The 18,386-nt window shown below is 44.9% G+C and overlaps 1 protein-coding gene across 1 annotated transcript in view; it reads left to right on the top strand.

The window, feature by feature from the left end:
- PDE8B (phosphodiesterase 8B) overlaps positions 1-18,386 on the top strand; it is a 977,294-nt gene that overhangs the window by 458,017 nt on the left and 500,891 nt on the right. Inside the window, exon 3 of the mRNA XM_085632271.1 lies at positions 7,636-7,826. Within this exon, the coding sequence (XP_085488397.1) occupies positions 7,636-7,826 (191 nt within the window). The remainder of the gene's footprint in view (positions 1-7,635; positions 7,827-18,386) is intronic.

The raw sequence follows: 18,386 nt of genomic DNA, 5'->3' as shown, positions 1-18,386 counted from the left end.
GTTAAGCGATGATGAGGATTTGGGCTCTGAGGATGATGCTGTGTGGAATATCCCATCCCTGTCATTAAATAATATCAAAAAGGCCACAGAAACGGCTCTGCATTGGGCAGGGCTGTGTTTGGAGTGGGGTCTGAGAGTGGCTAATGGTCGCACGATATCTGACAAGGCTGGTAAATCCACATTTTACAATGGGATTAGCCAAAGTAGGATTGATTACATTCTGGTTACAATAGAGTACTGGTCTCTCTTGGAAGACATGGCTGTCATTGACCGTCCCCAGAGTGAACATAACCCCTTGTCCTTAAGTATAAAGCTCCCTGGTGGACTTGTTAGATCCCCTGTAGCCTTGTGCATCACTGCCGAGGCTATTCTAACCAATGATAGAAGAAGGGTTAAATGGAGCAGGGTTGTGGAGGACCCCACCCTACTTAACGGCATATCATTGGAAGTATCATCTACCTTGAATGCCATAGCGAACCTATCTCCGAACGAGGGTGTTATCCACCGGATTAGTGATTTGCACGAGCAGTGTTTTATTAAACTCAAGGCCCTCCTTACATTACCACCTAAGCTTGGGAAACTAAAAACTCCCAGTTCTAGTAGGAAATGGTATAATAAAAAATGCAGGGAAGCTCATAGTGGGCTAATAAAAGCCATCAAGTCTAGGTTGACTACCGATATTAAAATGGCTCGCCAACGGTACAAAAAGGTCCAGTGGGAGGTGAAGAGGGAGTGGGACGAAGCCCACTGGACAAACTTGCTTGAGGCTTGCCTTTCGTCTAACCAGACTACGTTTTGGGAAGTCGTGAAATGGGGCAGGAACCCCAACTCCCAAACCCCTTCAAATCATGTACCAGTAGAAGCATGGGTGGACTTTTATTCAACCCAGTTTAGGGACCCAGACTATAAACCTCTTGTTGACCCGGGGATCTGCGTGCCTTTGCCGCCCCCCCCCCCTGTCATCCCCTGGTGTTTATGAATGATGACTCTAAGACTGCACTTTGTTCGGTTCAAGCGGGAAAAGCCCCTGGGATGGATTGCATCCCGGCAGACTTACTTAAAATCGACCCCCACCTTTGGGTTCCCTACGTTACTCAGCTTGCAAATGCCATTGCTAAGGGGGCTAGGATCCCTGAGTCCTGGAAGGGGGCGGAAAGTCTTCCTATATTTAAAAAGGGGGACCGTTCGGCTCCCGGAAACTACCGCCCCATCAGTCTCATTGACTCCCTCCAAAATATTGTTGCCAGGATGGTCCTCGCCAGGGTTTAGGGGTGGATGGAGTCGGAGAGCATCCTTTCTCCGATGCAGGCTGGCTTTAGATCAGGTACCAGCACCATTGACCAGGTCTTCAGATTTATTCAGATATACTGGAAGGTGGTGCTGTTGGGCGGCGGGTCTATCTACGCCGCCTTTGTGGACCTAAAGTCCGCCTTCGATCTGGTGCCCAGGGCAAAATTGTGGGCTGTTCTGGGCACCTTAGGAATGCCACAAGAACTCCTTGAACTCCTGGTAACATTACACAAGGGCAATTTTGCTAGGGTGAGGTGGGGAGGTCAAGGGCAGGTGACGGATAGTTTCCCCGTAACACGGGGTGTCCGCCAGGGGTGCGTTTTAGCACCTACCCTCTTTTTACTGTTTATTGACCAGGTGGTGAAGTTCTTTGCAGACACTCCTACTGATGCACCGACCCTGGGTGGGACTAAATTTCCCTTGCTCATCGTTGCAGATGACACTTTAATCCTATCAAAGACGCGTAAGGGCCTCCAAACGGCCCTAAACAGATTTGAGGATTTTTGTAAATTAAATGATCTGCAAATAAATGTGAGCAAGACTAAATTTATGGTTCTAACAAAAAATCGCCCCATAAAGAGTTGTGTAAGCATGAATGGTGTGGGTCTGGAACAGGTGGAGGTTATGACTTCTTTAGGAGTAACTCTAGACTCTCAGCTACGTTGGAAGCCCCAGGTTGATGTTCTTCGCTTAAAACTTGCACGCCTCACGGGCTGTTTGATCCAGGAGCAAAAAATGTCTCTTACCAAAAGGGTAATACCGGCACTTAAGATCTATGACGCAAAAATTAGTTCGGCTATACTGTATGGGGCTGACCTGTGTTTTTTTTTTGACCTATCCCCTTTGGTAACAGTCCAAAAAATTTTTTGCGTAATTTGGTAGGACTACCCCAATCCACCCCAATCAAACCTCTCTTGTTGGACATGGGTTGTAAGTCTATCAATAAGTCTATCAAAGAGATGGCACGATATCGGTTGGTTGCGTTGTGGAGACGGATTTGGATATCGCCGGATCTAAGTCTCTTTGCTACTGAACTTGCGGAAGTAAGATCTATCCTGGGTTCTAGCAACATCCCTTGGTTCCGTGAAGTGAAAAAAATCCTGGATGAAATGGGTCTTATCCAACTGTGGGATTCCCCGGGGAGTTCTGTTTTCCCTTCCAAGCAAGCCTTCAAGTCACTGTACTGGGCATCAGTTAGACATCAATCCGTTGTGTGTTCCGATGGCGCTTCCCTTTCTGGCAGATTTCTGGTGCATAAATTAGATCCCTCCCTGGAGAATTACTGGGATGTTATCACCAAGAGTCTGGACAAAAAATTATACCACCAGTTTAGAGTAGGTTGTTTGCCAGTAAGGTCTTTTTCCAAAAAATGGGCTGGTAGTTCGAATGAGTACTGCCCCTGGTGTAACGATCAAAAGGAGAGTGTGGGCCACTTCTTCTTTGCTTGTCCCGCTTATTATGCCCCAAGGTACAAATGGATTAGGCCCATCTTCCAACGGATGAACATCAGTAGATTCATAGAGGCATCGTGGGCCCTAAGAATTAACACCTCAGAATTGATTGTAATTGGGGTAGCAAAGTACCTAGGGTGGGCTTGGGTTATTAGAGCCAGACATTCTTAAATTATCCTGTTTTTTCAATTTTAACATTGGATTTTACTCCACTTTATACTGCGTCATTAAATACTGTTTAATTCTTTCTTAAATCGTGCATTGCTATGCACTAATATGGTGTTTTAAATAATTTGCTTGTATGATTGATTGATCTTAATATCTTTTTATGCAATTGTCTTTTATGATATAACAATCGAAATAAAGACGTATGAAACCTGAAACCTGAAATGTTTTTATATGTAACAACTATTTTTAACTTTTGATTGTACTAATGAACAGAATACATTTTAATGATATTATTCAGTTTTATTTTGACTTATTCTTTGTGTTTTACTGACGTACTTTGTAATTATTTGATTGTGTCATTTTGATGCTGTTTATGTATTGATTGCCAAGGTGGTTTGTGACACATTTTTGCAAAAGCTGTGTTTCTCAGTTGGGACCTATCTTGTTTTTTGAACTGTGCTTACCCTGTCCCTATCTAACGTTAGGGTACCTCCTCTCTTGTTAATACTTCAGGACACCTTGCCTTCATTTGGGTGAATAACGAGGGTCATGTAATGGGGTCATTTAGGTTGTGGTGTAAATTGAGAGTGCACAAATAACATGATAGGAGGGACCTGGGGGCATATCAACAACAAACGGCGATAATTATCTCTAAGGGCACTTAGCGCTAGGATAATTATCGCCGGCTAGCGTGAATTTTTATCTCTGAGATAGCGTGCTATTAGCAACGCTTATCTCAATAGCGATAAAAATCCTCACGCTAACAGGCTAACGTGAGATTATCGCTGGAAACCCAGCGATAATCTCACGTTACCTTGTTGATAGGGACAGGCAAACTTAGCCATGATATCCTCCTTCCATAGGATATCATGGCTAAGTCAGAAAAATACCAGATGTAAAAAAGCAGCGTTAACCGCGGTTAGCGCTGCTTTTTTTGTCTCTAACAGGGTTAGCGACATTCTTGATAATAGGAGAAATGTCGCTTAGCGACATTTCTCCTATTATTTTACTCTGGAACGCCCCCTTTGCATCTCATTAGAGATGCAAGGGGAAGCGTAGAGTAAAAGGGTGCTAACATGCAAATTTGCATGCTAGCACCCTGTTGTTGATAGGGCGCTAGTTTTATCTCTCCTTTTTTGGCTTTTAAAGCCAAAAAAGCAGAGATAAAGCCCTTGTTGATATGCCCCCAGTTACAAGCTGAAGATTATTCATATGCAGCAAGGGGTTTACTCGGGTAATCAGAATTCCTAGTTGTGCATGAATTACTCCTCCGTTCTCCTATTTCAGCGAGTCAAGCTGCAGTGATTTATCAAGGGTGAGAGGGGAGACTCGGAAAAAAAGCAAAACATGCAGCATTTTTGATTTGGTGTCTTAAATGCTGATTCTCTGTGCTGTGCCTATTGGGATATAATAACCATAGCACATGCATAGAAAGGCATAGAAAGATGCAGGTGGCACAGAGACGAAGAAAGCACAAACCATCTCGGTGGACTTGTGCATCAGCACATTACAGTCAGGCCTGTTTGCAGCGTGACACTTTTTGTTCATGAGAACAGCTCTGGCACAAAGCTAATGCTGTCTTTAGCCAGACATAACAAGGGATTAATACACAGTATAGCAATTGTTTTAAGTATTTACAAAGCAGAGCCTTGCTCGTAGAAGCAGCTGATTGCTGTAGTACGTCCGAAGCATCATCCCAGTCATGGAGGGCTGTGCCCAGAGCAAAATGGCGTCTGCAGGCGCGTGGTCTGATGACAGACACCGCCTCAGTGAACAGTACGTTCCTGTGATGTCTATTTCCAGGTCAACACAAAGTACCAAAAGTACCAAGTGTCAAAGAATCCAGTACGTAGTTAACTTAAAATAAAAGTGCTTAATAACACCATATATTTTTATGTGGGCCCTAAAGGCATTCAAATGAAAACAGAAAAACAGGGAGCAGGAGTCATAAAGCTGGAGCTCTAATTTCAATACCCGTGTTATATTTCGTCCAATTAGTTGCCCGTTTTTGACTGACTTTTAATGATGTGAAGCCAATTCAATCAGAGGCAGAACATCTTTGTTCGGATTCAGCCTTTTGCCATATAAACAAGGCCTATCGGACCGTCAGAATGACATGCACTGCTTTATTGTAGGAAAAAATGCATCTCTTCCTGCGTTATAACCTATGTACACACGTGTGCATATGAAATGTTAGATTGTCCTGCTCGGTGGGCCAGCAGCAGTGGAGCTGGTAAAACCCGGAGCATCCTGACTGAAAGCCGTAGTCACCTTGGGAAGATTCCCAGAGAGCAGCATTGTCACTAGATGGAAGGGGGAAGGCAGCGTAATCCCAAGAGGTCTCTCGGATGACAGACACAGGGAGTCTCCATTGCTTGCAAGCCAATTCAGAGTCCATTTCCAGCTAAGCTTCCACATGGGGGTCCTGCTACACCTAATGCACTAACACAATAGCTGGGCTGCCTGGTGAAAAAGAAATACTCTTCTGGGCTGATCCAATATGTCAATGATGCTTTCCTGAAGCAATGGCTAAAGGTAGCTGGTCCAAAGATCCCAATACTCGAAGGATGCTGCCCAAAGCATATCTCCATGAAATATTGGAGAGGAGATTCTTGTTAAGACTGAAGCAGATGAAAGTTATAAAGTATATTATTTATATTGAAACATTGAAATGTGGAGAGCTCCATTGAATATAATGGAGTGCTCCATGCTTCTACGGGCCGGTAAAAAGCCAGCAGAACAACATTCCAATGTTGTTTTTGTTCACAGCTGTTGCTGTGAACAAAGGTCTCTTGAAGCCCGAGGGAATTTAAACCCCCTCAGGCCCGTGGGGATTTAAAGCCCCTCGGGCTCCGAGAGGCCTTTGTTTTATTTATTAGAACATTCTGCCCTCTAGTAGCAGAATGTTCTAATAGCCTTATAGCCCTTCATAGCTGGGCTATAATGGCCAGTATAGCCCACTACTGCGGGCTATAAGGCTATATTATATATTTGTGGATCTATATATCGCAGCTCATATGATGTAGCCATCTAAAAAGATCTATTCAGATCGTTCTGCTGAGGTTCTTTCTATTCCTCTACAGGGTGTGCTCAATGGTTGACAAAAGAGAAATATAATGATGCCTGATTGCTTCCCTGGTCTTTGTGAATGAAGCAGACACTGTGAGGTCTTGTCGCTTCTGGTGATTCAGGTTAAAACTCTCCGATTTTGCCACTTTGATTTAGAATCCAGAGGTGGATTAAAAAATCAAAAGCTCTACTTTCGGGGCTCGCAACAAGAAAAGCAGGTACACTACTGTCACCTGGATTTCATCAACAAAAACGGTGAGCTTGAAAGTATCTCTATGTAAGTTAATACCGTGGACGTGTGGATTGTCATGGATTTGTTGACGTGACAATGCAAAAAGGTGGTAAATAGGGCAATCCCTGCCTCCTGTGTCTATGAATGTCCACCCTCTCCAATAGTTCTCCATTCACCTAGACCCTTGCTAGTAGGTTCCGATGACTAGCTGAAACCACCACAGCATAAAACTAACCTGTTCGCCTGTGTTGTATATAAACCCTCCATTTGGGATGGTTGAACAGATGAGAGGATAAGGGCTTTGCAATCAAAAGGTGACAACATCAAACAATAGATGGATCAATTTTGGAAGCAACTGCCGTCATCCTATGGTTGAAAATGCATTTGATCCTAGAGTGAAATATTAGCTAGCATGTGTGAAATGGTTGATCCTGAGAACAATAGTCTGACTTTTCATATTCCTAAGCCATTGTAAGGCCAAAGATGTGAGTTATTGATTTAGGGCCTTATTCCGGGTTTGGCATCCGACCGCTGGAGATCTGCGTTCACTCCCGCCAGTAGCCCATAGGGCAGGTGGTCCAAAGACCACCGTATTACGAGCTGACCACTGTGTCGGCAGTGTGGCTGCAGGGATGTTGCAGCGGTGGTGAGGACTTTTTCCAAACATATCGATGCCTGTGTGTGCATTTCAACAGCAGATTTGTAAAATGCACACATATGCATGATACATGTGGAAAAATACCATCTACTCATTGCCAGGGTTCTGCCCATATGTGGGCAGTCCTGGCAATGGGTATAAGGACTCACCTATAGATCGTCGTAAACAGGGTCGTATTGCTGGGGGTAAGGATCCTGCTGTGAAGGGGGATCTGAGGAAAGGAATCCACATTGGAATCTGCCTGGAAGCAACAGAAAAGGTGTGAGTGTACACCCCAAAACCTTAGTCACCGCCACCTTAAAGCAGGCGGTCGAACCGCTGCGGTCAGCTTGTGGAAAAGGCAACTCAGAATACATATGGTGGTTCTGCTTCCGTGTATCGCCATATGGCAGCTGCCTTTCCCCGACCAAGAACCCGGCGGTCAGGTGTCTGCTGACAGTTTCGGCAGTTCAATCGCGGTCTTTGCAAAGACGATCCGCCCAACTCGTAATACAGTGGTCAGACCTCCGAGCTCTCCTTGCTCGGACTGCCACCACTGGTACGGTGGTCCACGGGACCACCAAAGTCGTAATAAAACACTTAGTGATGGTGGATAGCCATTGGTAGTTAAAAGCAAGTTACAATTGGACTGTAGATAAGGTAAGTATTGTCCTGCTTCTGAGAACTATTAATCAATGTTTGCATATGTTCCTTAAAATCACATTTATATATCTGCTGTCTTAGTCGAACGCATACCATTGACACAGATGCTTTTGCATTTTTTGCAGGTTTTGCTGGTCTTTGCCAAAGAAGACAGTCAAAGTGATGGGTTTTGGTGGGCCTGCGACAGAGCTGGATATCGATGCAATATTGCCCGAACCCCAGAATCAGCTGTTGAATGTTTTCTAGACAAGCATCATGAAATCATTGTGTTGGATCATCGAAATTCCAGATACTTTGATGCAGAAGCTGTCTGCAGGTAAGTAGTGGGTGAATGTGGTGCAAACAGTTAACAGACAAAATCAGCCATTTTGTTGGACAATATATAAACTCATCTGAACAACATTTCAAACAAGCATTTGCAATGCAATAGGTCTCGCATTTGCAAAGTTTAAAGTTATTGGTATTGTAAATGGCAATGTCTTTTATGTATTGGTTTTTAAAACCAACAAATAAATAAAAGGTTTGTTATTTATAATGTCAGTAGGTGCTAGGTGAACGCAAAATGCTGCTAAAGGAGTAGCTCTTGCGGACTGCTCTGGTTTTTAAAGGGCAGTGTATTTGTTGTTTAAATAATTTTATATATTTTGTAACTTAATACAACAATGTTTTCACTAAAAAAAAATGTTTACGTGCATACTACACACCCAAATATATGCTGTTTAATTAAAGCAGGGTGGGAGGAGTTCGAAATTGTGCTTTACGGTAGTAGCAGAGTTTACGATGTTAAATAGAAACACCCTGTCACTCCTTCCACCTTACACGGAGATGTTACCAGCCTCGTCGCCTATTTCTTTGCAGCAGGGCTTCCTTTGTTCTTATTCTAGGATGTAAACAGATACTGCTTTGATGTATGCAACAACAAAATATATGCTGTTTAATTAAAGCACCATGGGAGCAGGCCCGTATTGTGCTGTCTCGTGTTAGGAGAGTCTCCCATTGTGAAAATAAACAGGCCCTTCACACACATGGTATGTATATAAACCGACTTAAGGGTGCCAGGCCCACCTGTGCAGTCCATGACTCTTTCAGATTAACCAAATAACTCTACTGTTACCCCCTACAAGAAACCTCACCCACTCACAAATTGAATAAGATCACATGTTATACCACTAAAGGTCTCACCAGGTGGCAGATAAATAGTGTCTTTTTCGAGCCTAGTCATGTCCATGCTAAAAATGAATCACATTTATATTCCCTAGTTGTTTTTGTACGCATGCTAACAAAAATAGTGAAAAAGCTATTGTTCTGTGTTTCGTCATGGTGCAAAGATCGTTTTCCTATTTCGTCTTACATAAGCATCAAAAATGTTGGAAATAAAGTCTCTCTTTCATTGCATCAGTGCACAATTTCATATGAGCCGTTGTACGTGAACCCTGTATGTGCCCACCCTCGGCGGAGGTCTTTTAAGAAAGCCGGGCAGGCGACCGACACAGTGGCAGGCCTACTGGTCGTTTAGAGGTAGCCGTCTATTCGCATACCTCTTCGTTCTGATGTGCGTCTGACACGGACCCAGCCCACTGGCATTTAAAAAACACCGACCTGTGTACTGTCAAAAAAATGACCATTTCTCAAGAGCCTTAGGTTCTTCAGGGGCTAGTAAAGATCTTGCCTGACATGGCGCTCACCCATCCGCACCAGGATTCTGAGGCACCGACCTATCGGGATATATTAACATGACATATAAGGCTGACTCTCTCCCAGTCCCACTGCCCTGTCAGAAAACCTCCGTGCTCCATCGGTTCTGTTTTGAAATGCGTCCTGCACCCGGCCTGGCCTTTTATCCTGTGAGGTGGACTGGAGCTCTGGAGGCCTCAGACCAAGTTTGTAAGCCCGGGGCTGCTGCTGGTACCTCTAGCAGCTCTTTCCGCAGCTCACAGAGATTAGTAGCGGCAGGCACACGGAGCTTCAAGAAACAGAGAGGGAACGGGGAGAGAGATCGAGATCAGAAAGGGAGGAGAGAGGCGCGAAGGAGAGAGAGAATGATGGATGGAGAGGCAAGAAAGCGGGGCTGGCTACAGCATGTTTGTCAGCTGCTTTCGGTTTCACAGTCTGGCCCGTGGATTCACTGAAAGGGGCTGCGCCACTCACAGAGCACTGGATTCGATTCTTAAGTGTCTCGTTACTGTGAAGTGCACAGTGCTGTCTGCCAAGAGAGAAAGAAATGCTCCACAGACTAGAGGCCAAAACTCCTCCGAACAATGATTAGACAAGAATCTCCACAAGACTAACTTAGTCTGTCATTGCACCACGCTAAAACAAGCAACACTGGTTAATGGGAAAAAACATGTGTTTTTGGACGGAACACGAGCGCTGAGACTTTGCTGCAGAACCACCAGAAAGATCGCCATTTTTGGGTCCAAAACAGAGAGCCGACGAGGTGACCCGCAGGGGAGAAATGGTGTGTTGGTGGAGTGCGAGGTGTGTCGTGGTGAGAGGCGGCGCCGGTCTCTTCGTGAACTTTGTGCGCAACCAGGCATGCAGCTACTCCAAACACAAGCAGTTGTGTTCCGTCCCAAAGCTCATGTTAACAAGAAGGGCTGGGCGAGAAGGGAGGGGGGAATGGCAGCAACAGAGGAGCCCGCAAAAGTGAAAGTGATCGTGATTACGATCGCTACGGAGGAAAGACACATGGCGCTGCGCGCGTGCACGTTCACGTGCACTGTAGCTTTAGGCCATGGCAGCACTTTGAAAAGCCCAGATATAAAATGTCTCTTCGAGCCTTTGGCTCGCGAGACCTAAAAATGGGTCTGGAATGAGTAAGATAACAAAATTGCTTCCAATCATTTTCAGCAACCAGGGTCCGCATTACGTATTCACAGACCCACTGTGCCCCCCGGAACTTTGTATAATAACAGGTAGCCTGTGGTGTGCACTGTGCTCAAAAACAGAGCTCCAGCATGTCAGAGACAATTGGGCAGCAAGGCAGAGCCCCTCTTGTAAGATGTCTGGAACTAGTGATTTTAGGCCACTGCTTTAATACAAACACTGATTATGCTTGAGGACTGTACAACCCACGTGCCTAGTGAGGATTAAGAGTCTGCTCAGTTTGTATAGTTCTTGTTGACCTTAATCAGGAATATATTTATGTACATGGTATGTATGGGCTTTCAAAGACCTAACCTAAGCCATACAACAATGCAAATCCAATGTATTCATGAAACACAGATATATTTTGACCCTTTTCCACTATTATTCTATGATTTAAAATACTTCTCCCATCATTTTAATTGCAGCCCAGACAAAGCTATCATGTGTACATTAACAGTGGTAACATTTCTTCTGCCCCTGTCATGTCCTTTACTGCACAGATGTAGGCCTTCCGTTAGTAGTATCTGTGATAGGTAGGTCCCGCGGTGGGATATGCCAGCCTCCTTGAATTGCACCTGTTGATGTTGCCACACAGGTCCATTTATATGGTGAGCCAACAATTAAAATAAAAAGTAAAAACATACACTGCAGTGTGCATGTCCAAGTGAGTGAGTGAGTGATATTAAACTTCCGAAACTATTCAGTTTGTGAAAAATATACAATGTTTTGCGAAGCAAAACATAATGCTCCAAAATTGTTGTGTACGTTTTTTAATAGTACGCCAGCAATCCCAAAAACCTATTCCATAAACTCTAATTACAATCTAGTTTTGACATCACTAGTCACCTCCTATGAGAAAACGGCATTGCTGCTTTATGGTAAGAGATAATTGCAGTTGAAATGAGATGACCGAATTACTTCTGCTAAAGCCATCACACAGTGGCAAATGCAAGGGGCATAAATACAGCTTTTGCTTAAACAAAAAAAAGGGCACACCAATATTTCAGAAATAACTGAATATTTTTACCTGAAAGCAGGAATATTACCTGGAGACTACCATACACACGACTTAAATTGAACTGCTTAAAATATGTATTTGGGCCAAACTCAAAGTAAATATTTGCATATTTATTTTTTACAGCACAGAACTCACATTTATTTCACCTACCCGTATCACAGGATGTTTATTCGAAGGAGCAGTAGACCATGCATTTAAATTTGGATTATGTGGAGGGTTATGTTGCGTGTGTGACCATGTAATAAATGAAAAGCACTCCACTGTATTTACAATGATATCCAAAGTCACCATGGAGGTCCATTACCTTATCAAGGAGCTTGACTTCTGTTTTTGTTCCTCTCTGTGGCCACTGACCTCGTTGGTGATTTGCGATACCCTTATAACGTATGGCAGGGGATACTTTACCTCATGTTTTATTTTAGACGAATGTTATGTCATTATGCAGAACTAATACTTATTTTCTTATTACAAGCATGTTTGGAAGGTAAATTCTGATTGTAATAGGAAACTGGTTTAGAATAAGAAAATATATTTAATGCCACCAATAATAATTTCAGTTTTCAAGATATTTGTAGTCACCATTTCACCAGCACTGCGCAGGCACCACGGGACCATGGTTTGTAACTGTAATCAGAACCCTGACATGGCAATATAGGACCACAGTACATTTGTTACCATTATGTAGTTTCTGTCTTGCATACACTGGCGGCCACCACAAACAAAGGGTGGTGAGCGGGTGAAGGGAACATAGGAGGGGTCATACGGGTGGGGCTGTGTGGGTGGGATTTGTTAGTAATAATATATTAAAAATAAAAAGAACTTACCTGAAGCCACCAGCCACCTCCCGCGTCTTGCCTCCTCTCCTCTTCCTGGTCCCAGCAGCCCCTGGGACAGACTCCCATCCAATCCCTGTGCTGCAGAGCAGCGCAGGGATTGACCTGAGAGGGTTGGAAAGACACTGCTCAGACCAGGGAGTCTGTGTGGTTTCTCCAGCCTGGCTATTTAAAGCAGCCAGACTGGAGAAACCTAAGTGTGCATGTGTGTTTATGCCAGCCTGAGACGGGCAGCCAAACAAATATGCGCACTTAGAGAGTGAACATAGCACTCCTCCACCCCCTCCCATGCTTCTGCCCTGCCCCTCCCTACAGCGCTGGCTCAGAGTCGGCAAATGAAAAATAAAACGATGCTAGAACATTGATTTATTTTTCATTTGCTGGCTTGGAGCCAGGCAGTGGGACGACGCTACTCCGCCATTGCAGAGGAGCCGTCGCTGCTTGTATATTTATATTTAGGAAGTTAGCTTGAAAACCCTGTTTTTTTCAAAGAGAAGCTAACAATGGCAACTGACTGGAATTATAATGTTTGGGTTTCCTATTCCTTAACAAATTGTTGATAAAACAAGGGTATAATGGTAATGCCCAGTGGTTTGATAAGATTCTGGTCTGGAACACTATCTGCATAATTAACGATTTACAATGTGTATACAATTCAGATTTTACAAATAATGTTGTTTTACCATCATGGGGCCGATTCCAATCCTGGAAAAAGGCTGTACAAATCGTTGTATGGTGCGTTTTTCCCGTACAACTCGTACCCGGTAAACTTTTCTTACAACCTAGGAAGTACAATTCGTACAGAAAGCCTCTTTCCATACAAATCGTACAAAAGACCAAACAGCTAAAATAAACCAACGATTCTGATCCGGAACAGCTTGCACACGACGTCTGTATGTATTTAAGCAGCGGTTTCCGGCCCAGCAAGTACGATTCGTCCCTACGGCACTCTGTACGGCTCTTTTCTTATGGGAGCCAAAAACAACCGTAAAAGCAGAGTTCCCAGGGGTACGAGTCGTACAGTCATACACCCCCAACATCGCGTACCCCAACATCGCGTACCCCAACATCCCGTATGTACGCACCGTACATACGCGATGTTGGGGTACGCGATGTTGGGGTACGCGATGTTGGGGGTATGCACAGGAACAACTTTTCCCGTGATACGAGTCGTACAAAGTTCGTTTCGTAGCAGGTAATGGCATTCCCCGTGTACGGGACATCTTCCGTACAAATCGTAAATCGGAAAGCTGGTCTGGATCATACTAGTACGGTCGGACTGCATTTTTAAATTTGTACAGAAAAGTGTCCGGGTCCGTCTCGTACAACTTTTCCCGATCCGATTTGTACGGATTGGGCCGATCCGTACAAATCGGATCAGGAAAAGTTGTATTTTTCCCGTCTGAATCGTACATCACGGGTCGGACGGGACTTGTACGATTTGTATGGAAAAATTTACCGATACTAGTCGGACGGGAAAAAAAAATACAGGATCGGAATCGGCCCCCAAATGGATGAAAGCTAGAAAATGTCTTGCATAATTTTGCATTTTGAGACACAATAATTTTGATCAGTTTGCAAAATAATTTAGATAACTTGCTGCATAACGCTAGTAGTGCTGTGTTGGAAATTAGGTTACTGGTAGATGGGGTGAAACCCTACTCAAGCAGCAACCACAGTCTCTGTCAAGGTGAAACGCAAGCAAACTCCAGAGTCTGTGCTTATCCCCCTGGTAGCTTGTACAAAGGCAGTCAGGCTTAATGTAGAGGCAGCACACAAAAAGTTATAGGGGCATATTATCAAGAAGGGCGTTAAAATTATCGCCGCTTTAGTGGCAGGAAACTGCAGCTAAAGTGGCGATAATGGGCTTGATAATATGCCCTTGAGAATTCCAATAGAAGCCCAGGTTCTGGTGTGAACCGGGGCTTCTATTGGAATTCTCAAGGGCAGCTTCCTGCCGCTAAAGAGGCGATAATTTTAACGCCGTTCTTGGTAATATGCCCCATAGAGTGAAAACACCACACAAGAAATTCCCAAACCAATTTAAAAAACTAGAGTAAAATGTAATAAGTATTTTAACACCTACATTACAAACCCCCAATCAGTAGAACTGGAGATATGCAATTTTAAAGAGTTAACTGAAAATAGTGCCTAAAAACACAAAACGCCAACTGTGGTTATCTTGTCGTGCCAGACCAGTACAAAGAAGTTCAGGCCGACCGCGATGGAGAGCGGGCAGGCTACAGGGACCCAGTTAGGCCCACTGAACAAGAGTACCTTAAATCCAAGTTGGTCGAGGATGCATCATGCAGTGGTGGTGCCTAAGAACTGAGAGGTTGCAATATGAAGTCATGCTTGTAATGCGGAGTCTTGCTTTGTCGTTGAAGATGCTGCCAATGATGGGCTTACGATGCAAAGGCCTGCAGCATCGAGGATGCATTGCACGGCGGTGGTTCCTGAGAGGCTGTGAGCGGTGATGCAAAGTTCTGCACTGGGGATGCATCATGCAGCAGCATCAATGCAGGATTTTTGGGAGGTGATGTGTCACAATATATCGGTTCTGCTGGCTGCACAGCTCGGCTGGCACTGATAGAGAACCGTCATGCCCACTTCCTAGGACTGGGATGGCACTACTTGGGAGGACAAGACTCACAGCTGGCAGAGTCCAGGTGCTTTAAATGGAGAAAGCCTGTTCTGTCCTTAAGGATTCTGATCAAATAGGGATCAGGTTTCCAATGCCTCCTGCCCTTCCCCTTTTTTGCAGCTGCCTGGGCCATTCTTTCAGGGTCCAGGCTCTCTTGACTCTCTGCCTGGGTAGCCATGAACCGAGCGTCACGCAGACCCACTCAGGCAACCCCAACACTTCCAGGTGTGATATGCGCTCCACTTCCTTCCAGACAGTGTGCTCTAAGTCATCCCCTAGCAAACAATCCACAGGCATGGCAGGGCTCATAGCTACCTTAAGAGAACCTGAGACCCCCCCACTCAAAGGGAACCAGAGTCACAGGTAGTGGCTCTTGCGATTGTCTCTACTGCAACCTGGTGAAATCCATTGGGAACTGCTCCAAGCGCTACACTGGCCAACCCTTGGGACTTCCCGCCAGTGGGGGGCTGTGACCTCCTAGGACACTTGCCATCTTCCTTGGTGTGCCCCTACCAGTAGCCCTCATAGCACTTAGGGACAAACTCACCAGTGTTTTTATCTACAAAACCTTTCATCTGGTGGCCAGATTGGGGACAGGGTTCTTTCCCCTGTGAACAATGTTTGGGGGTGGGAAATCTTTCTTGTTTTGCTTTCCCCTATCCTTCTTCTGGTGGGAACACTGACTACCTTTTTGGGAGTCCCCTCCGATACCTTAATGTGAACACTGGTGCTGATCCAGTGGTCTGCCTCCCTAGCAAGCTCCCTGGGATCTGTCAGCTTACTATCTACCAGGTGTTGGCACAGATCTGTAAAACAAAGACTGAACATGTGTTCTCTAACAATCAGGTTATACAGCCCTTGGTAATCCTTCACTTCCCTGTCCTTCAGTCAACCGTCCAGTGCCTTGCAAATATGATCCACACAATCCACCCAGGTCTACAGGGGCACTTTCTGTCTGCCCCTAAACTTCTGCCTATACTTTTTCAGGGGCAGCCGATACTTCCTGGTCAGGGCCTTCTTTTTGAGGCGATATTTCATCCTGTCCTCTTTCCCTAGGGCTAACAGGGCATATCTCCCTTCATAGGGAATATGCCTCCAGAGACTGACCCCCCCCCCATCCTCCTCAGGGACTGAGGCCTAGGACCTGTGAGGTTGCAATGCAAGGTCCTGCAACGTTGTCGAGCTTGCCATGCAGAGTCCTGAATTGTCGAGTATGCCATCGACGAGCAGCTTGTAATGTAAAAGCCAGAACCGAGGATGTGTTGCGTGGCAGCAGTTCCTGGAAGGCTGCAGGCAGTGATGCAAAGGCTGCACTGGGCATGCGTCACACAACAGTCCTCATGTGTAGTTTGGGTGAGGCAATGCATCACGCAGAGGACCCTATGTGGAATTTTTGGAAATCGATGTATTGCAATGCCTCCGGTCTGCTGGCACCACAGTTGGGCTGGCAGAGCACCTTCAGGCCCACTTCCAAGGGTCCAGGACTCAGGTGACACAATTCTGTAGACACCACATTTGGCCTGTCTAATTGCTACCAACTGAAAGTTGCCACTTATTAAATGTAATAAGGGAACCCAATATTACCCTATGGGAGGGGTAGTGTTTGCAGTAGTGAAAAGCGAATTTAAGAGTTTTTCACTACCAGGACAGATAAACCTTAAAAGTACATGTCCTACTTTTTAAATACACTTTACCCTGTCACATGAGCTATTTGGGGCCTGCCCTAGGGGTGACTTATTTGTAGTAAAAAGGAAGATTTACTCTTGAGAAAAGGTTTATTTTGCCAGGTCAAAATGGCAGTTTAAAACTGCACATACAGTCTACAATGGCAGCCCTAAGACATGTTTTACAAGGCAACTTAAGTGGGTTGGTCAATCAGTGCTGCAAGCCCACTTGTAGCATTTAATTTACCGGCCCTGGGCACAGGGGATACCACTTTACAAGGGACTTACAACAAGTAAATGTGCCAATTGGGTACAACCCAATTCTACCATGTGTAGGTGAGAGAGCACAAACACTTTAGCACTGGTTAGCAGAGGTAAAGTGCATAGAGTCCTAAGGCCAACAAACCAAGATCAGAAAAAACAGGATGGGTGAAGGCAAAAAGTTTCTGGGTAACCATCTTAAGGCTGACAGCCCTAACATGCTGACACTGTTAAAGCTCTATAGAGCTGTTTAGAGACTGCCATTGTGATGATGGAGGCCATATTTCACTGGAAACCACAAAATATTAACCATAATTCACTGTTCCCTGTGAATTATGTTTTTTATAGCCCCGTATTTTATGCAATAAATGGTCCTATATGGTCCCATATTGGTATCCCAGGGTTCTGATGACATTGACTGTGTGGTTTATAAAAAGGTTGGTCATTTCCACATACTCTGCTTTGTGTGGAGTCTTCCTTGGAGCCGGTGCTTGTGGACATCACTCTGCCCAAAGAAACTCTTCCAGCACTGCCTACTCCTTACATGATTCTGGCACCAATGCTGGGGCATATACATAACTTCTGGAACTGGGAGCTTACCTGGCTATGTTCCTCAGTGCTATAATGGCACTGTTAAGGTAGGCTGGATTCCCTTCCGGTGCACCTTTGACCCCATGTGTCTATCCGGGTTTCAGTTTGAGCTTCAACAAGTGGGCCCAAACTTGGTGTCATTCAACCGTGTAGCTTTCCCTCAAAGATTGTCTCCAATGCCAGCCATGTTCATTCTGTTTCATGCCCCTTTGCCAATGATTTTTCTACAGCGTTGGTGTCTTTCTCAGCACTGTTGTCAATGCTACATCTGGCTCTGACTGTGTTGTTCTGGCAGCATCATTTGTGCCTTCTATGTTGCCGGTTCTTTCACAGGGACACCTAAAGACCAACACATCCCTCTAAAGGTCCAGGAGAAGCATTCAGAAACTGACAGAAGAGACCAGGCACCGAGAGCTGTCATAGCTTGTACCTTTTCCATGCCAACGCTATTGACAAACTACAGAGGACATATTCATGTCTGATTTGGACCTAGTAAAAATGCTGGACCCATTCAATCACAATGACAGCAGTGAAGTGGATAATTTGCTACCTCATGCCGTCTTCATACACAACCAACTACCTGACTCTCCAAAATGCTAACAGCAAGAACATTTCTCCAGAGATTGTGTGTCCTGCTGGACTTGCTGGCCTTGTGCCTCCATGAAGTCAGTGTTCGATTCCAGTGTTCCACCTCCGGGGGACACTGTATATGTACCAACTGCAGCCTGGAAATCACCACAAAAATTTCCAAATCCCTGCAGGACTCCTTCCTGATTCCCATTTCAATCTTGCACATATTGGAAAACCAACATTTTATTTCACGGACTACATGTACAGGTTCCATAATGCACTGCAAAGTATTCCCAAAGACTCAACCTCCACTGTGTATTGCTGTCAATGGGAGTAGCAGCAGCAATTCCTCAGCCCTGGATTCTTTCCTCCAAGACTTGTGAGAGTTGGGAATTGCATACACCTGTGACCAGTCTTGCGCTGTTCA

This window comes from Triturus cristatus, chromosome 2_1 (assembly GCF_964204655.1).
Source record: "Triturus cristatus chromosome 2_1, aTriCri1.1, whole genome shotgun sequence".
Lineage (NCBI taxonomy): Eukaryota > Metazoa > Chordata > Amphibia > Caudata > Salamandridae > Triturus > Triturus cristatus.
Note: the sequence above shows the minus strand (reverse complement) of the source record. Positions and strands in the feature narration are given on the sequence as shown.